The sequence below is a fragment of the Ceratotherium simum genome, chromosome 38, assembly GCF_057802395.1.
Source record: "Ceratotherium simum simum isolate JZ-2026a chromosome 38, ASM5780239v1, whole genome shotgun sequence".
NCBI classification, from domain to species: domain Eukaryota; kingdom Metazoa; phylum Chordata; class Mammalia; order Perissodactyla; family Rhinocerotidae; genus Ceratotherium; species Ceratotherium simum.
The window spans coordinates 7,899,484-7,918,683 of NC_141937.1; the positions used below are offsets into that span (position 1 = coordinate 7,899,484).

General features: G+C 37.4%; 1 protein-coding gene across 11 annotated transcripts in view; it reads right to left on the minus strand.

The window, feature by feature from the left end:
• MAP3K4 (mitogen-activated protein kinase kinase kinase 4) overlaps positions 1-19,200 on the minus strand; it is a 108,629-nt gene that overhangs the window by 44,187 nt on the left and 45,242 nt on the right. For all 11 annotated transcript variants that reach the window (XM_087425052.1, XM_087425051.1, XM_087425055.1 and 8 more), the window contains exons 3-4: positions 17,697-19,060; positions 2,531-2,773 (exon numbers count right to left, since the gene is read on the minus strand). In XM_087425052.1, the coding sequence (XP_087281178.1) occupies positions 2,531-2,773; positions 17,697-19,060 (1,607 nt within the window). The remainder of the gene's footprint in view (positions 1-2,530; positions 2,774-17,696; positions 19,061-19,200) is intronic.

Consider the following 19,200-nt stretch of genomic DNA (forward strand, 5'->3'; position numbering starts at 1 on the left):
ACACATTTCCCAATCAGATCCTCAAAACACTAAGAAAAAGGGGACTTTGCCTCTGAAAAACCTAAAATATCTTCCACATTGTTTACCAGTTCATTTTATATAAACATCTTAGTAGTCTCAATTGCATAAGAATTAGTGAAAATAAAAGTATTTAATATTACAGCATGAATACATGGGGAAAATATCACATAAGTTAAAACCTGACTTGCTAAATTATATTTTCCTACAAATAAATTTATATAGAAAATAAATTCTGCAGGAAAAGATCTATTCTTCTACTAGTTTACACTATAAGATAGCAGAAACGGAGAAAAATCTTCCTCGTGAAACTGGTCATTTTTAACCAAAAACATAATATTCAAATATACTTACATACCCCAGAGCATGGCGGCCTTTATAATAAATTAGCGTACTTTACCTACTGTGATTTGTGGCTTTTACCATCAAAAATTCTAATAATCACAAAACAAACAGACCTAAATTAAAGATTAATCTGATGAAATTAGATGGAAGTCAAGAAAAACAAAACAAAAAGATGAGTAAAACCACAATATGTAGGCCCAGAAGGTAATGTTAGAAAGGAGGGAAGGAGGCAGAAATGAGATGACCTGTGAAGTCCTTTCCATTAAGAATATGCCGGGACATGTTCTAACCAGTAGGGACTGTGGGTACGAGATTACAGTTACATTAGTTTTACTATATATTAGTAAAGACACAAAAGAAACCACTATGTTGCTACTGGGAAAGTAAACTGGTACAAACTTTCTAGAATCTAAAAACACATGACTCACTAATTTACTTTTATATTTTATACTCAAGAAATAATCAGAGATGCAGACTAAAACTTACAAATATATTTACCACAATATTATTCAAAACAACCATGGGGATTAAATAAATTATGCTACACCTATATAGTAGAGCACTACTGCAGCTATTTAAAATCTTGTTTTTGAAAAATATTTAAGGGTAAAAACTCACATATTTTTTTCTTTTTTTATCTTTCATCTGAAAAAAAAAAAAAACTGAATCTTTGAATGCATTTAAGCCAGAATTTCTATTTTATTTTGACTCTAGTGATGCTACATTAATCTAAGTATTGTTTATTTTTCAAAATGTTTTAACATAAATTACTGTTTAATCCTCAGAACAGCCCCATTAGCAAAAAGTAAACTCCACCTTGTTTTACCAAGTTATATTCCTAAAGCATTTGTTTCGTGGGGAAGGGAAGTAAGTATTTTACCAAAACTTCCTAAGTAACCACTGTGATACAGAGGACAAGTGAAAGCAGGGCCAAAGTGGACGACAGCAGGACAACGACCAGAACCACGACGGTGAGAAGTAGAGCAAACGTGGAAATAGAGCCCTGGCCAGGGCTGGATGGAAACTGAAGGGGTGACAACAAGGTGCAGGGATCCACTTCCAAATCCAATGGACACCCCACTCTACACCCAACTAAATAACAACTCCCAGTCCTACTGTACACCTATCGTACAACCTGTCCTTCCTCAACCTATATTCATCCCCTATGCTCCATCCTGTCATTCAGCACCAAGGAGCTCCTCGCCCTTCAATCTCCTGGGGATGGACACGCACAGATGACAAAAAACATTACCAACTTTTTTTCTTCAAAATCTGAAATGTCTGTTTTATATAGTGAATGTCAACAAGGTACTATCGTAAAGCATAAATACAATCAGTCTTCAGCACTCACTCTGCTAGATACAACTGCTTCTAGCCATTCCTCTGTTACCCCTAGAGTATCAACCTCCCTAGAAAATCCCATCCAAAACTAATAATAACCAAGAAAGCAGAAGTTGTCATTACTGTTTAAACCATACAATTGCCTAAGCAAGCAAAAAGTCCAAACATCTCCCCTCTGCAGACTCTAGAGACATTCATCTGTTTACACATTGCTTAAAAAGAATAAAAAAATAAATTTAAGGAACTTAAACTGTTATGAATGAATTTTAAGTTTCCAGTCTTCAAAGACTGGATTTAATTATCCTATTAATAGGATATAGAGGGTCAAATTATCACCATACTTTTTTTTTTCTTTTTTGGTGAGGAAGATTGGCCCTGAGCTAACATCTGTTGCCAATCTTCCTCTTTTTGCTTGAGGAAGATTGTCCCTGAGCTAATATCTGTGGCAATCTTCCTCTATTTTGTATGTGAGACACCACCACAGTATGGCTTAATGAGTGGTGTGTAGGTCCACACCCGGGATCCAAACGCACAAACCCCAGGCCACCGAAGAAGAGTGTGCAAAGTTAACCACTACGTCACCAGGCCAGCCCCATCACCATACTTTTACATCCTTTTAGAACAAGGAAGTGGGTGGTAGAAAGGGTGAACTACCATCTTATCCTTGAGGACTGCATGTAAAGACACTTTACCCTAAAAAGAGCAGCTTAAAAACACGAACATACACTCATTTTTTACTATTTTGCAACACTTAGGGAAAAAAATCCTCAAAATAAAAATTTATGAGTCAATTGCTAAGTATTTTTTAACAGTCTTTGAAACAAACCTGCTTAATACTCAAGAGAGACGGCTCTCCAGCAGGTCTCTGTTCCAATCTTAACTTCAGACACTCGTGTATAACGTTCAGAAGGACTCGACAGAGGACTAAGAAGGCAGGTTCGAATGAGGGTAAATCCATGGACTTCAGCTCGTCCCAAGACACAGTGCTGCATTTCTGCTCCGAGGAAGGTGGCGTCCTGGACAACTGCACATAATCTGAACCCCACATGGGATCTGGAAATTCAGAAAACTATGACAAAAATTCAACAAAGGTTAAAAAAGCATATAGGAGAACATTCTAAGGTTGTAGTCAAAATGTATTATTCTCTATAATTTGCTGATATATCTACAAAAATCACAATTTTACAGGAAAATATTCTTTAGAATAATTCAACATTTTCAACATAGACCCAAAAAGTTATAAAAGTATTAGAAAACCATAACAAGAACTAAAACCAAATGGTAATATTTTTATCAAAAACATATAGCAGAAGAAGAATCAAGTTCATTTTTTTCATCATACATTTTTTATCATACTTAAAATGATCGGAACACTTATTTTAAGGTTATATATAGTATTATCCACAACTATCTCCAGACTGAGAAAACCAGAGAACTACTAAAATTTGAGAAAAGATTACAAAACCAGGTAGCTATTTATGTCAACACAAAAACTAATGGGTTCAACCAATTATTTTGTCCACTTGGCCTCCTGAGCTATAAGGAAAGATGGTGATAAGAAAAAGTTCATAAAATTGACCTGGCTGGTACCACTCAGATATCTTTTTTTGACATTTCCTGGGAATCCTAGTGTTGCTCACCCTTTCTTGTGGTTATCCCCATCAAATTCCTATACTTTTCCCCATAAAAGTAGGGAATTGGAACTTTCCCACTGTTCTTAAACCTCTGGCAACATCATTCTGACCAATCATATTCAAAGACCTTGCCTTCTTGGAGAAAACTTAAGCCATCAAAATTTCAAAATCTCAACTTGTCTTCAACTTAAAACATCACCAAGTATAGCTATTCTGCCTCTAAACGTCATTCATATCTGTGCTCCCTGTCACTTAGCAAACTCTTAAAAGAATGGGAGTAAGGGAGACCAGTTATGTTCAACACATATTTTTGCATTTAAGTTAATACATACTTTAGTTTCCCATAACAAGCAAGAACTTCTAAAATAGCCACCCAATTTTAAAAATGATTACTTGTGATAAATGTGGTCAGGTTAAGACATGTCTGTTTAAAAGCTTTAGGCAATATAAACGCTTTGTTTCTTCTGGTGTAGAGAATGACATCAGTTAAAACGATTATTTAGAGCTCTACAAAATTCAGCAACCTTTCTATGATAAAATTCTGAAGAATTCTCTTGGTTTTCTCTCCAGTCCCAGCCTGCTGACCCATTTCTTACAGGCTCACTGAGAAAGGGAACAATCCCTGCTTCTCAACAATGGCAAGACAACATTGTCCGGGAGACCCAACAGCCCAACCTACACAGTTGCAGAGGAAACGCATCCCTGCTGGTGGTGCCTGGTGGGTCAATCCCCACCCAGACAACGAGGAACAGACATTAAAAAACTACTGGGCACTGAAGAGGAAACAGCAGTTTTAACTAAGGAGACCAAGGTGAAGAATCAGAACAGCTGATACTGATTTAATGTAGGAAACAGGAGAGAACGATAAAAATACTCTAATGCAAGATCACATCCAAGTCCTCTGGAAAAAAAAAACTATTTCTGAAATAAATTCAATAAAGACAGTGAAAACAGAATGAATGTTGTCAAAAACTGAATTAATAATTTAGAAATTAACTGCAGCAATTATCACTATAACCCAGAGCAAAAGAAAAAGGAATGGAAATTTTGAGTGAAAAATGGGAGACATGGGAGTCAGATCTAGCAGCTCTAACATAAGAGTAACAGGACTGCCAGAAACAACAGAACGAAGAGACGGAGGAGAGCTTTCTGCACAGTCAAGATATCACTAACATGAAGAAGGAAAAAGCCTCCTTGAACAGGGAAGAACACAAAGTACAATTCATTTACCTTCTCGAAGAAACTACCTGAGGAAGTAGAGGTTAATCAAAGAAAAACTGGATCAGAATACAGATCTCAAGACAGGGGAAGAAAAATGCCCAAGGAAGGGAGAAGCCATGAATCTAGCAGACCTTTTATAAAAGGCAGATACAACTCCATGACGATAAGTTGGTTAAGGACTATAATTCAAGTTCTAGAAAGGGATATTTGAAGTTTAAAAAAATTAAAAAGCATACTGTAAGAAAAACCCTGGATCTTAAATTCCCCATTATTTCAATAAAACACAGGGAGAGGGGAAAGAGGCAATAAAGTCTAAGAATGGCATATTTGTTATTATTTCTAGTGAGAAATATAGGATTAAATATGGTGTAAAATTCCTGATCAATGCAGCCAAACTGCGAAGACTCAACCATGTAGGAACATTAATAAAAATGCAATGTAATTACAATCATAATCCCAATGGCATTTTGTGTGGATTATTTAATGAAGTTAAATAAATAAATAAAATAAAGTTAAATAAAGTTCACATACAAGAAGGTAATGTGCAAAAATAAAAACAGCTCAGAAATTTTTGAAAAGAAAAAATGAATGGGAAGAATTGCCCTACATGATGTCAAACCTTACCAATAAATGTACTTTATTTAAAACAGAAAAGTAGTGGCACAGCAATAAAAAGATCAACAGAACAGAGAAACAGTGCCAATTATCTATGATAATTTAGTATATAAAAAACGTAGGCGTGGGCCAGCCTGGTGGCGCAAGTGGTTAAGTGCACGCACTCCGCTGTGGTGGCCCGCGGTTCGCCGGTTCAGATCCCGGGCGCACACCAATGCACCGCCTGGCAAGCCATGCTGTGGCGGCATCCCATATAAAGTGGAGGAAGATGGGCACGGACATTAGCCCAGGGCCAGTCTTCCTCAGCAAAAAAAAAAAAAAAAAAAAAAAAAAAAAAGAAAGAAAGAAAAAAGAAGAGGATTGGCAGATGTTAGCACAGGGCTGATCTTCCTCACCAAAAAAAAAAAAAAAAAAAGGTAGGCAGCAGTTCAAGAAATTAGAAAACAACGGATAATCCAATGAGTGTTATAGGGAATTAAAAGAAAAATAATTACATCTTTACCTCACCCTATACACTATCCTTTACACTATCACAGTTAATCACTTTTTTAAATTACACAGCTATTTTAGAAATTCTTGCCTGTTATGAGAAACTAAAAGTATGTATTAATGTGAATACAAAATTGTGTGTTGAACATATATATTTGGAAAAAGAGATTCTGAATGTACTAAAACCTAAATACAGAGCTATACATTAGGTTACACCATATAAATTGCCATTTTAGTCAGTCAAAAATGATCAAACATTGGCAATTTGGTACAGGCCAACATAACAAAAAAAATTCTACGAAGACAGTGGTGGCAGTAGGATTTCAACTTCCATTAGTTCCCCCATAAAAACAGACAGAAAAACTAGAACAAAATCGCAACTCCATGAAACATTTACAATAAAACTAGGTGACAGTGTATTTTCATGAACCCCAAAATCAAAGAGGTTGGGAAAAACAGACAGTTCCCAGACCCCGGCAGTATCCCGGAACCAACTAATACCCCACACCCACATGGCACCCTAGACCCACCCCAACAGTACCAGCATTTGAGCAGGGAAAACCGAGGGGATTAACAGGGTGTCCGACGGGCCTCAAGGGACAAATTCCAAGATCACCAATGAGTACATGTCACTATTTGCAGATGACATGATTTTATATATAGAAAACCCTAAAGAATCCACCAGAAAACTTTTAGAAGTAATAAACGAATATGGTAAAGTTGCAGGATACAAAATCAACATACAAAAATCAGTTGCATTTCTGTACACTAACAACGAAGTAGCAGAAAGAGAAATTAAGAATACCATCCCATTTACAATTGCAACAAAAAGAAGAAAATACCTAGGAATAAACTTAACCAAAGAGGTGAAAGATCTGTACACCGAAAACTATAAAACATTTCTGAAAGAAATTGAAGAAGACACAAAGAAATGGAAAGATATTCCGTGCTCTTGGATTGGAAGAATTAACATAGTTAAGATGTCCATACTTCCTAAAACCATCTATAGATTCAATGCAATCCCTATCAAAGTTCCAACAACATTTTTCACAGAAATAGAACAAAGAATCCTAAAATTTATATGGAACAACAAAAGACCCCGAATAGCTAAAGGAATCCTGAGAAAAAAGAACAAAGCTGGAGGTATCATACTCCCTGATTTCAAAATATACTACAAAGCTATAGTAACCAAAACAGCATGGTACTGGCACAAAAACAGACACACAGATCAATGGAATAGAATCGAAAGCCCAGAAATAAACCCACACGTCTATGGACAGCTAATCTTTGACAAAAGAGCCAAGAACATACAATGGGGAAAAGAAAGTCTCTTCAACAAATGGTGTTGGGAAAACTGGATAGCCACATGCAAAAAAATGAAAGTAGACCCTTACCTTACACCATACACAAAAATTAACTCCAAATGGATTAAAGACTTGAATGTAAGACCTGAAACTATGAAACTTCTAGAAGAAAACATAGGCAGTACGCTCTTCGACATCGGTCTTAGCAACATCTTTTCAAACACCACATCTGACCGGGCAAGAGAAACAACAGAAAAAATAAACAAATGGGACTACATCAAACTAAAAAGCTTCTGCACAGCAAAGGAAACCATCAACAAAACGAAAAGACAACCTAACAATTGGGAGAAGATATTTGCAAACCATACATCTGATAAGGGCTTAATCTCCAAAATATATAAAGAACTCATGCATCTCAACAACAACAAAACTAACAACCCAATTAAAAAATGGGCAAAAGACCTGAACAGACATTTCTCCAAAGAAGATATACAGATGGCCAACAGACACATGAAAAGATGTTCAAAATCACTAACTATCAGGGAAATGCAAATCAAAACTACAATGAGATATCACCTCACGCCCGTCAGAATGGCTATAATTAACAAGACAGGAAACAACATGTGTTGGAGAGGATGTGGAGAGAAGGGAACTCTCATACACTGCTGGTGGGAGTGCAAACTGGTGCAGCCACTATGGAAAACAGTATGGAGATTCCTCAAAAATCAAGGATAGAACTACCATATGATCCAGCTATTCCACTGCTGGGTATTTATCCAAAGAACTTGAAAACACCAATTTGCAAAGGTACATGCACCCCTGTGTTCATTGCAGCGTTATTCACAATAGCCAAGACTTGGAAGCAACCTAAGTGCCCATCAAGGGACGAATGGATAAAGAAGCTGTGGTATATATACACAATGGAATACTACTCAGCCACAAGAAACGATGAAATCCAGCCATTTGTGACAACATGGATGGACATTGAGGGTATAATGCAAAGTGAAATAAGTCAGAGGGAGAAGGTCAAATACCGTATGATTTCCTTCATTAAGTAGTAGATAATAACAACAATAAACAAACACATAGGGACAGAGATTGGATTGGTGGTTACCAGAGGGGAAGGGGGGAGGGAGGAGGGTGAAAGGGATAATTCGGTACATGTGTGTGGTGAAGGGTTGTAATTAGTATTTTGGTGGTGAACATGATGTAATCTATGCAGAAATAGAAGTACAATGATGTACACCTGAAATTTTTACAATGTTATAAACCAATGTTACTGCAATAAACAAAAAATTAAAAAAAAAAAAAATTTTAAATTTCTATCCAGTGAAAAGCATCACAAACAAGTTGAAGGACAGTTTGCACAGTTTCTATCACAGTGAGTAATATCCATAAATATAAATAGCTCCAATAGATTAATAATAAAATAAATAACCCACAGAAAACGCACAAAATGAATAAAAGAAAACTCAAAGAAGAAACAAATGGGCAAGAAACATGACAACAGGTTCAATGTCACTAAAAATGAGGGGAATTAAAGAAGAAAATGAAATCATAGTTTTTACTGATCATGGCTGCAAAAGTGAGGAAAAATGGGGTTTCTCCTACACTGTTGGGGAAGGTAAGCGTTAGTACAGCCTTTTTGGAGAGCAATTTGGCATTATCTATCAAAGATTTAAATGCGCATACCCTATGACCTAGCAATTTCATTTCAATCAACCATTCTTACAAGAACAGTAGAATAAATTCATAAAGGGGCATGTACAAGATTATTTGTGGCTACACTGTTTATAAGAGTAAAAAAAATTAAGTGTCCATTAAGAGTGAAATGGTTATAATCATCAGGCAAATGCAAATCAATACCACAATGAGACATCACCTCACAACTGTCAGGATGGCTATTATCAAAGGACAAGAAATTAACGAGTGTTGGCAAGGATGTGGAGAAAAGGGGACCCTTGTGCGCTGTTGGTCGGAATTTAAACTGGTGCAAACACTATGGAAAACAGTGTGGAGGTTCTTCAAAAGATTAAAAGTAGTACTACCATGTGATACAGCAACTCCACTTCTGGGTATTTATCCGAAGGAAATGAAAACACTAACTCGAAAAGATATCTGCACCCCCATGTTCACTGCAGCATTATTTACAATAGCCAAGATACGGAAACCACCTAAATGTACATTGATGGATGAATAGATGAAGAAAATCTGGTGGGTATATATATACATACACACACACAATGGAACATTATTTAGCCATCATAAAGAAGGAAATCCTGCCATTTGTGACAACATGGATGGACCTTGAGGGCATTATGCTAAGAGAAATAAGCCAGACAGGGAAAGACAAATACTGGAATCTAAAAAAAAGGAAAAACCCAAACTCATGGATAACAGAAAACAGACTGATGACTGCCAGAGGCAGAGAGTGGGATAAAAAAAAGAGTGAAATGGTTAAATAAGTTATGGTACATTAATATAATGGAATACCATGTAATTGTTAAGTGGAATTGAGGTAGAGCTACATAAAGTGATACAGACACATCCAAAGTAGAGAATGGGGGGCAGCGGGATGACCCACCAATCATAGAATAAAAACAGTACTATCATATTCTTTTGAAATACAAAAATTTTCTGCATCACATAACAAAGATATGTATTTATATAAGCACAAAAAAGTCTAGAAGATACAAACCAAATGATTACTACTCTGAGCAGGTATAAACAGCAACTTTCTTTACATACTTCAATAAATAAATAAAACAAAAGAAAGTACATTGTTTTATAAAATGAAGGATTAGATCAAAATAGTCTTCGTGTTACCCTTCAAAAGTTAGTTTCTATGATTCTATACTAGCGGTCATATCACTGAAATGCCTACAGGGCCAGCTGGGTGATGGAAGTGGGTGAGCTAGGGAACAGGGACAGTAAGAGAAGAAACGATGGCACTGTGGTAACCTAGAGCTCGCCAGGTGCTACCATGTTGGGATGCGGGCCCAGTGCTGAAGAATTCCCAGTATTTCAAGGAAAACGAAAAAATCCAGATTTTTCATGTAAGATCTTCTAATTTTAAATGCTAGCCACTAAGGCAAAAAAAAAAACTTTTTTTTTTTGGGGGGGGTGAGGAAGATTCTCTCTGAGCTAACATCTGTTGCGAATCCTCCTCTTTCTGCCGAAGAAGATTGGCCCTGGGCTAACATCCACGCCCATGTTCCTCTACTTTATATGTAGGACACCTGCCTCAGCATGGCTTGGTAAGTGGTGTGTAGGTCCCCGCCCAGGATCCGAACCTGCTAACCCCAGGCTGCTGAAGCAGAGTGTATGAACCTAATCACTACGCCACTGGGCCAGCCCGGCAAAAAATATTCAAAGGACTCTGAGGGACAAAATATAACTTCAGGAGGCAGTGTACTACAATGGTTAAGAGCATGGCTTTACAGCCAGTTCTGGGTTCACATCTTAGCTTCGCCATTTACAGGATGTACGACCTTCACCAAGTTACTTGACCAACCCCCGTCCACATATGCAGTATTCAGTTAATGCTACCAATCTTGTTGGCGGTGACTGTTAATCATGAGACCCAGTTCTCCGCTGCAGCTGATGACTTCTGTTCTATCTTTGATCTTTTTCATCTTACTTTGATTCAGTTGGCTCACTGCAGTCAAAAGTAATGTAGCACAACTTCCTATTTTCCCTCATATAAGTATGCTTCTTTTAAGAAAACAGAAAACCTATAGGCAAATGAGCAAGCATGTACTTGTTAGCTTGCCACTTACTCAATTAAAAAGTTCATGTAACTTTATTAATGATATCAGACAAGTGACGACTGGAGCAAATAAAAAATTAACTATAAGAACTGTATTAATGAAAGTGATCTTGGAGGCAGGAATAGGGGGGTCCTATAGCCTACTTAGAGTGTCTCCAGTGGGCTGACTGGGAACTGCACTGGTGCTGGTCTGGCTACATATGAAGCACCCTGGAGGTCACAGTCTGGTATCCCAGAATCCGGGGTTTGAATCCCTCCAGCAATCTACAGTTCCGTGATTTTGGGCAAGTTATCTACTCTCCTTATCCGTAAAATACAGAAACGACGCCACTTTATTCGGTTGTTGTGTCTGGCACATGGTCAGACTCAACAAAGGGTAGCTATTATCATATATATCCCTGTTTCTACATGCTTTATCCACTCTAACAGGCAACCTCTTCAGGGTTTCTTGTGCTTATAGGAAAAAATTAGCATAATTATTGTCAGATCTAAAGACAGACAATATTTCATTGGCCACTAAACTTATGATAATTACATGCTCATTTCTAATTCAAAAGAAAGTAATTAACAAAGTAACCAAAAATCTTCCTAGAATTTGAGGTAAGATGCATGGTAATATGCATATAAATTTACAGTTTATCCTTCTCTTCTTCTGAAAATACATAAATTTTATAAGGTAAAGCAAAAAGGAGCATAAAATAACCATACCACAATCTATAGCTCAAATATTTTATGCATATTTAACATTTTAAATGCACAAAACCACAGAACTGTACAACACAAATAGTGCACTTTACAGTTTGCAAATTTTAAAAACTCAATTAGCACACTGGGGAATCCCAGGCTGGAATGCAGCCTGAGATGAATGCATCTAACTACATTATACGTGTAGGATACAACCTCACTGAAGCAAGTGCAGGAAGAAGGGGCCGACGTAAGTCACTTTGGAAACTGCGTTTTGACTACATACCCTAATGCTAAAGACAAAAAGAACTGTACTTAAATACTGTACTCTAGTTGGTAGATTTATTCCTCACAGGGGTACTGGTTAGCAATTCTGAAACTACTTTACATGTATATTAGGGCTGAACAAATATGTAAATAAATTGTAATTGGAGCCAGGTTTCTCCCTGCTAGAGAAATAAGTTATAAACCAACAAGGAGGGCCGGCCCCACGGCTTAGTGGTTAAGTGCGCACGCTCCACTGCTGGCGGCCCGGGTTCGGATCCCGGGCACGCACTGACGCACCGCTTCTCCGGTCATGCTGAGGCCGCGTCCCACATACAGCAACTAGAAGGATGTGCAACTATGACATACAACTATCTACTGGGGCTTTGGGGAAAAAGAAATAAATAAATAAAATTATTAAAAAAAAAAAAAAAAACAAACCAACAAGGAAGGCAGGCTAGGATGAAACTCTGGGTACTGGGTTAGAGCCAGAGACACCAGTATGAACTCATGTTTATTTGTGACAGACAGACAGACAGATAGAGAAGTAATTATAGACAGGTGTGTACACATGGGTGAGGAGACATACCTACACTGTCCATCACCGAGAGTGCCTAGAAACAATGACACCCCAAAAGCAACGAACACATCCAGTGCCCAGATCCTCATTTCCAAATACCATTCTCCAATGAAAGGAACCACAGCTCCTTGGAGAAATGGCTGGTTTTAGGACTGGAACAGGGGAAAGATGATGCCAAAAAGTAAGACACTGCTCAAAAAGCAAAACAACATAAAAAAATATGGAGACATGTCAAAAGGACACAGAAGCCAACCGAAAGAGCTCCAGTGGCTAAAGCAGTGACAATTTGAGCAACAAAACAAATAACAATAGTATTGATTAGAATGCAAAGTAAAAAATAAATATTTATGAGTCCATACTGAGATAAATAAAAAGGGTGAATAAATAGAGACAGAAGAGGCAAATCATCCACACAGAAAAATTCCACATCATACAGGAAGACACTGCCTATTCCTGGAGGTGGAGATTAATTCCCTCCCCTTGAGTGTGGGTTCCACTTAGTGACTCACTTCCAAAGAACAGAGTAAGGAAAGGGAAAACTGGTAACTAGTGGAGAAACCTGATAGATACCACCTTAACCAGGTGATCAAGGTTGACATAACACCATGAGGGTGCTTCAACTCTGTGGTATTCATGCCAAGCCCATAACCCCAGTCTAATCATAACAAAACAACAGAAAAATCCAAATTCTGGGACATTTTACAAGCCATCCAGGTCATGACAAACAGGGAAGGGCTGAGACACTAACACAGATCTGAGACTAGGAAGACACGTCGACTAAATGCAATGTGGCATTCTTGATTGGAGCCTGGAACAGAAAAGGGACATTAGTAGAAAAACAGAAATTCCAGTTATGTCTACAGTTTAGTTAAAAGTATTTTGTACCAACGTTAATATATTAATTTTGACAAATGTACCAGGGTTAAGTAAGATGTCAATATTAGAGGAAGCTGGAGGATGAGCATAAGAAAACTCTGTACTATCTCTACAAGTTTTGTATAAATCTAAAATTATTCCAAGATTACAGGTTTATTCAAAAAAAAAAAAGAATGCAATTGCATGGGGGTAGTTTTGACATTAAGAACAAATCTTTTTTTTTTTTTTTTTTTTAAAGATTTTTTTTTTATTTATTCATTTTTTCCCCCCAAAGCCCCAGTAGATAGTTGTATGTCGTAGGTTCACATCCTTCTAGTTGCTGTACGCGGGACTCGGCCTCGGGTTGGACGGAGATGTGGTGCCTCGGGGCGCACCCGGGATCCGAACCCGGGCCGCCAGCATCAGAGCGCGCGCACTTAACCGCTAAGCCACGGAGCCGGCCCAAGAACAAATCTTTTATATATGTTTACATGGTCTCGTTTTAATTTTTAGCTAAAATTGAACTGTAAATACTAATAATAAAACCCACACTTAGCTGCAGCAGCTGTTGGAAAGGAAACCTAGAAACTCCTAGACTGCCGAGCTGATTCCTACTAATTTGTAAGGAAGGCCGGGAAGGGTCCCTCTACAAGCAGTATCTAGGGGAAAAGGAGCAGGATTTGGAGGCAGGAGGATCTCCATCATAAAGGGACACAGCACCTATTAATATGAAATGGCTATCAGATACATTCATTCCTACGACTTGAGATCAACCACGTTGAGATTGCAGGAATTTAGATTACAGCACAGTGGCAGAAATAAGTAGGAACAATGAGATCTTAGGATGCTCTAAATATCACGGTAATCAGTAAACCAGAAAATAAATGAGTAAGCATGAAAAGGAACTAGGATCATCTCTGGGTCCGAAAACAGGAGGAGAAAAAAATGCTTTCCCATTTTTTCCTCTTACATTATAATGTCCTTGCTGCCAGGAATAAAACTTTAGCTGGTATTATTAGTTCACTTACTTATATCTAAATAAGTTCTATTTGACGGCCTGAGACCCTCTCATTTACAGCAGTTTCTCTAGATAAGTATTTTCAAGATCACAACTGTCGTACAAGTGAACTTTGGAAACTAACCCCATCTGTTAATCAGAGACTGCGTAGGTTATTAGAAATGTGTCCTGAGAAAATGAATTTACGGAAGCTAGGGAGCTATAACATCATCTACTTTTTAACAAACCATTAAGGCTATTTATGATATTCATATTATTTAAAAAATTGCAAATAGATTTTTTTAGTATCACTAGTTACACTTTTTTCAATTTAAAGATTTTGAAATATAATAAAATTTCAGAGGAAAATTATTTTATAAAGCATGCTTATACAAGCCAAAGGAAATTAAATATGATCATGTTATTTATAAACACTAATTACAAATAACTTTATCATAAAGAATAAAAATATAAAGACATAGACAAGAAAAATCAAATATCATGAGTATATTTCTTTTCTTCTCTTTTGAAGATTTCTTCAAAATCTTTCAACTATATTCATTACTATTATCACAAAAGCCATAAAAACCGTGCAAAATAGAAACTATGTATTGAGTACAATCTGTGGTAACGGTTGGTCAAGATGTTCCTAACAATTAAGAATGAAAGTAAAATCGTCCTCAAACCAGAAAGACTATACACTGCTTAAAATATATGCCCTTAAAATGTATAATTATTTGGCAGAGATTAAAAGGTAAAATACATTTTAAAAATAAAAATATAGAATAGTCCATATATAGGTAGCTTCAAGGGAGGAAAAAAATATAACAAATTTCTTAAAAAATCATGGTTTATATTTGACTTTTATAGCGTTTTACCAGTTACACAAATATCTTTTTACGCCTCACAACAACCCTGTGAGGTAGGTAGGAAAGTATTATTATACCCATTTTACAGATTCGAAGACGTAAGGTCAGAAAGATTAAGTCATTTACTAAGTTACGTGGTGAGAAAGAATCAGAGCAAGGAACGGAACCCAGTTATTTAACTTCAAAACTGTGGTTCTTTCCCTGACATACTTAGTAAAAAGACTAGAACAAAACAGACCTGGAAGGGGAGTGTACCTATGTTCATATGCCTTGCCTCATAGAAATCATGTTCCTGAAATGGGAATAAAAATAAAGTCTTACTTTCTCACTGAGTTAATCATAATTCTGGAGCCTCATCTTTTATTAGTTTGGATTAATCTCCAATACAGAAGAATTTCTACTTCAGTTCTTGGTTACGCTTTCATTATTTGACAAACATTTTATAAACCAAAATTTAAAACAGGGGCTTCTGTACTTCATTTTTTTTGAAGAGCAAACTATCTACAGATGATTCTAATAAACAATCTTTAATTCACACACTTTATAAGCTTTGAATTTGTATGTGTTTCTTTTTTTCTATAACAAGGATAACCTTTTTGGTTAAATCTCTATTGGTCGAACCAAAGGAATATAACTTTAATGGGAATTCAAACTAAGACTATGGACTATCTACTATCATCTTTTTTCAACCTGAGTTCTAATATAAAATGCAGTGCACTCCTTCCCAATCTGTTCTTGTTTCAACACATCAAAGGGATGCAAAGCACCCCCGTCAGAAGCAATGGTTCATTGACAGAGAGGGTCCGCAGGGGAGAAGAGGACAATTTGGGGCAGGGCGTGTAAAGCAGTTTTAAGAAGCCCCAACTGGCCACCCCGAGCCCTCACCACCAGCCCCTCTCTCCTATGAAAACCACTGAATCAGAAATGAGGTAATACTGCCAGAGCATTCACATTACTTCAAAAACAGGGCTTCACAATAAAAATCCATCCTGTCTTGTCCACGTGTCCTCGTTGGAACTGAACCACTCCAGCCAAAACCTAGACCAAAGTAAATGATTTGCCATCTGAAGTTATCACAAATCCTTATTACAATCTAGTTTTGCTGTACTGATTTTGAAACGTGCACTTTAATAAAATCTTATTATAAAGTAGCTATTGATGGATTAAAAGAAAGAAAACTTATTTGCTCTAATAAAATGAACATAAAAAATCATTCACAGAGTTAAAATACTGGTTAAAGAAAATGACTTCTATAAACTCATTTTGAAGAGTTCTAATCAAAATAATACTTAAAGTAAACTAACCTCTTACAGCTACAAAGTACTCACTAATTTCGTAAACATCTGGCTATGTTATGTAGACGTTTGACCCTTTCTCCTAGGGGTTCATGATCTGGCCAGCAGACTAAAAACAAAAATCTTGCAAACTCAGGCTCTCTTCAGATGTTTCCCATCTTAAAGAAGGCCTTCTGTTTTATCATCTCTGACTCTAAAGCAAGCCAGATTGTGTAATCAAGTCAAAAACACAAAAATAAAAAGTACATACATATGTACATATACAGCTACTAAAATTTAGAATTGCAGCAAAACATAGGCACGAGGGATCTCAAAGATCTGGGCGCTTTTGCTTTTAGCCAGATGAACTCACCACAACAGAAAAACTGCTTGTACTCTTTTACTCTCAATAACAATATCCAACAATATGCCCCTTTCTAGTTTTACCTTAAGTGAAGAATTTCTGAGATATCAGGCTATCAAAACCAAATTTATACTGTTTTCAAACCAGTTCCTCTAGTAGGCATATTCCTCTCACAAAATAGTCACATATCAAAACACGTCTCTGATAATAACTAAGACATCTTTTTTTTTTTTTTGAGGAAGAGTGGCCCTGACCTAACATCTGTTGCCAATTTTCCTCTTTTTCTTTTTTCTCCCCAAAGTCCCAGTACATAGTTGTATATCCTAGTTGTAGGTCCCTCTAGTTCTTCTGTGTGGGACGCCGCCTCAGCATGGCCTGATGAGTGGTGAGTAAGTCCACACCCAGGGTCGGAACTGGCAAACCCTGGGCCGCTGAAGCGAAACGTGTGAACTTAACCACTACGCCACCGGGCTGGCCCCAAGACTTCTCTTAAACTTCCATCATCTACACTAAACACTTCAACCTTGCTAAATAGTGGGTATTTTTTTCCTTTGATCATTCTGACATTTCTCTACAATTCACATCTCTTTAAAATATAGTGACCAAAACTGGACATACTACTCAAAAAGGGAGTAAAGCTAATGCAAAGACTAGAGAAAGAACTATATCCATGACCTTGGACGCCATATTCATATAAAAATACTTTAGCATCCTGTTGACTTTTTTACTGACTCATACTCAGCTTGTGGTCACCCATGATTGTGGCTTGCTTCCCTCCTTATTTATACCTAGCCTGTGCTTCTCCATCCTATATTTATATGGTTGGATTTTTTCCCTCCACACACCACCTTGCATTTAATTCACTAAATTTCGTAGTTTTCATAGATACATTTCCCTATTTATCATAGTACTTTAATAGAAATGCTGAAATCTGCAATTTACAATAACTATAATGTATGCCTTAAAAAAATCAAGACTATGAAAGTACATAAAATCCACACAACACACATTGTAATTTACAATAAATAATGAAACTAAGGACAAGATCATACTGATGCCTACTGGCAACCTACCTCCACCGGACGGTCACTCTTTACCAGTGCTATACGTGCCCTTTGCAAGGAACCATCCATCAGCTTGTGAAGTCTTAAAATTAACTTTCTTAACCCCATCTGCTTCAGTGCTTTGTCTACAAACGGTCTATAAATAGAAGTCAGACAATGTCTACTAAAGCCTGCTTCTGTGCTGCAGTCTGGTGCTCCCCAGCCAACAGAATCGTCCTCAGACTCAAGCCTCTCAAGCTTCTTAGACACGCAGTCCTGCGACTGGATATTGAAACTGCTGTCAACGGGCTGTCTGGTTTCTGGTACCTTTGGATCAGAGATGTGTTCTTCTTCACTCTCATCTGTACTACTTCCCAACTCTTTCAATTCTCCTTCTATGTCATCACTCTCATCTTCTGGCTCATTGCCTTTGGATGATCGAGGGGAAGGAATTTCAAACACTGGCCAGCCAATGTCTGATAAATTCTTGATGCCCAAAACAGTGCCCATAATCCTTAATTTCTGATTTAAGTCTTTTGTGATGTTTAACCACAAACAGAGTGCCTGCACCCTGTCCTGGAAGTCTTTTGCAGCATATTTTTCATAGTCCTTCTGAAGAGCCTGCAATGATGGATAAAGTGCTTCTATGTACTCCAGCAGCTCCATTATCCGTTTTACCTGCTCAAATGACACCCTCTGGCGTTGGAGATGCTCATGGTATGTTGAGTAACCTATAACCTTTGTTCCGTGAGGGGCTTTGCACTGCCCTTCTACTGAAGTACCATTAAAACCAGCTCCATTTCTAACAAAGGCAAAGCTCCCATAATTAACTTTGAAAGTAAGGATTTCATTGATAATATCTGGGATGGCCTGACGGGCTGTATATAAAAAGAGGTCCTGGTCATTAATGGTCCGTCCTGCATGCCAGGCTTGTAGCTCTAACCAGATCAGCTCATTAGATCGGTTAAACCAGAAAGCAGATGTATTTTCCTGTCCTCTTTGCTCCCTGTCCTTCTTCTTTGAGACCGAGGTAAGCTTTAACAGAAGTCGTAAAGTTTCAAAGAACTTTAAGCGATCTGCTGGACAGTCAGTCCTAGAAGTCTGGCGTGCAGTTCTGGCTATAGGCATGGGCACAGACACCGGAAGCTTAGCGTTGCTGCAGCCAAGACTGAGGTAAGGCTTATTGAGATCCACATCTGGAATTGATTTTTTAGGCAAAGACCCACCCACTGAGTCCAACATGAACGAGCACTGCGCATTTTTCTTATGATCACGCTCTGTTGTCCTAAGAGCCGCTCGGATCTTTTTCTCCTGCTTATAGCTGTATTCTTCCACATTCTCCATGGTTTTTCCAGTGTCTTTATGTGGAGTCTGGTTTGATGCATTCATTTTTTCTATTAAAAAAAAATAAGCAGAACATTATATTACTCTAAAATAGGAAGCAATTCTCAATATTTTCAATGAAACTGATATTCACATGTACTTATATTTTCAGGCTGTTATTTGAGGAAAAAAATCATACCATATGCTGAAA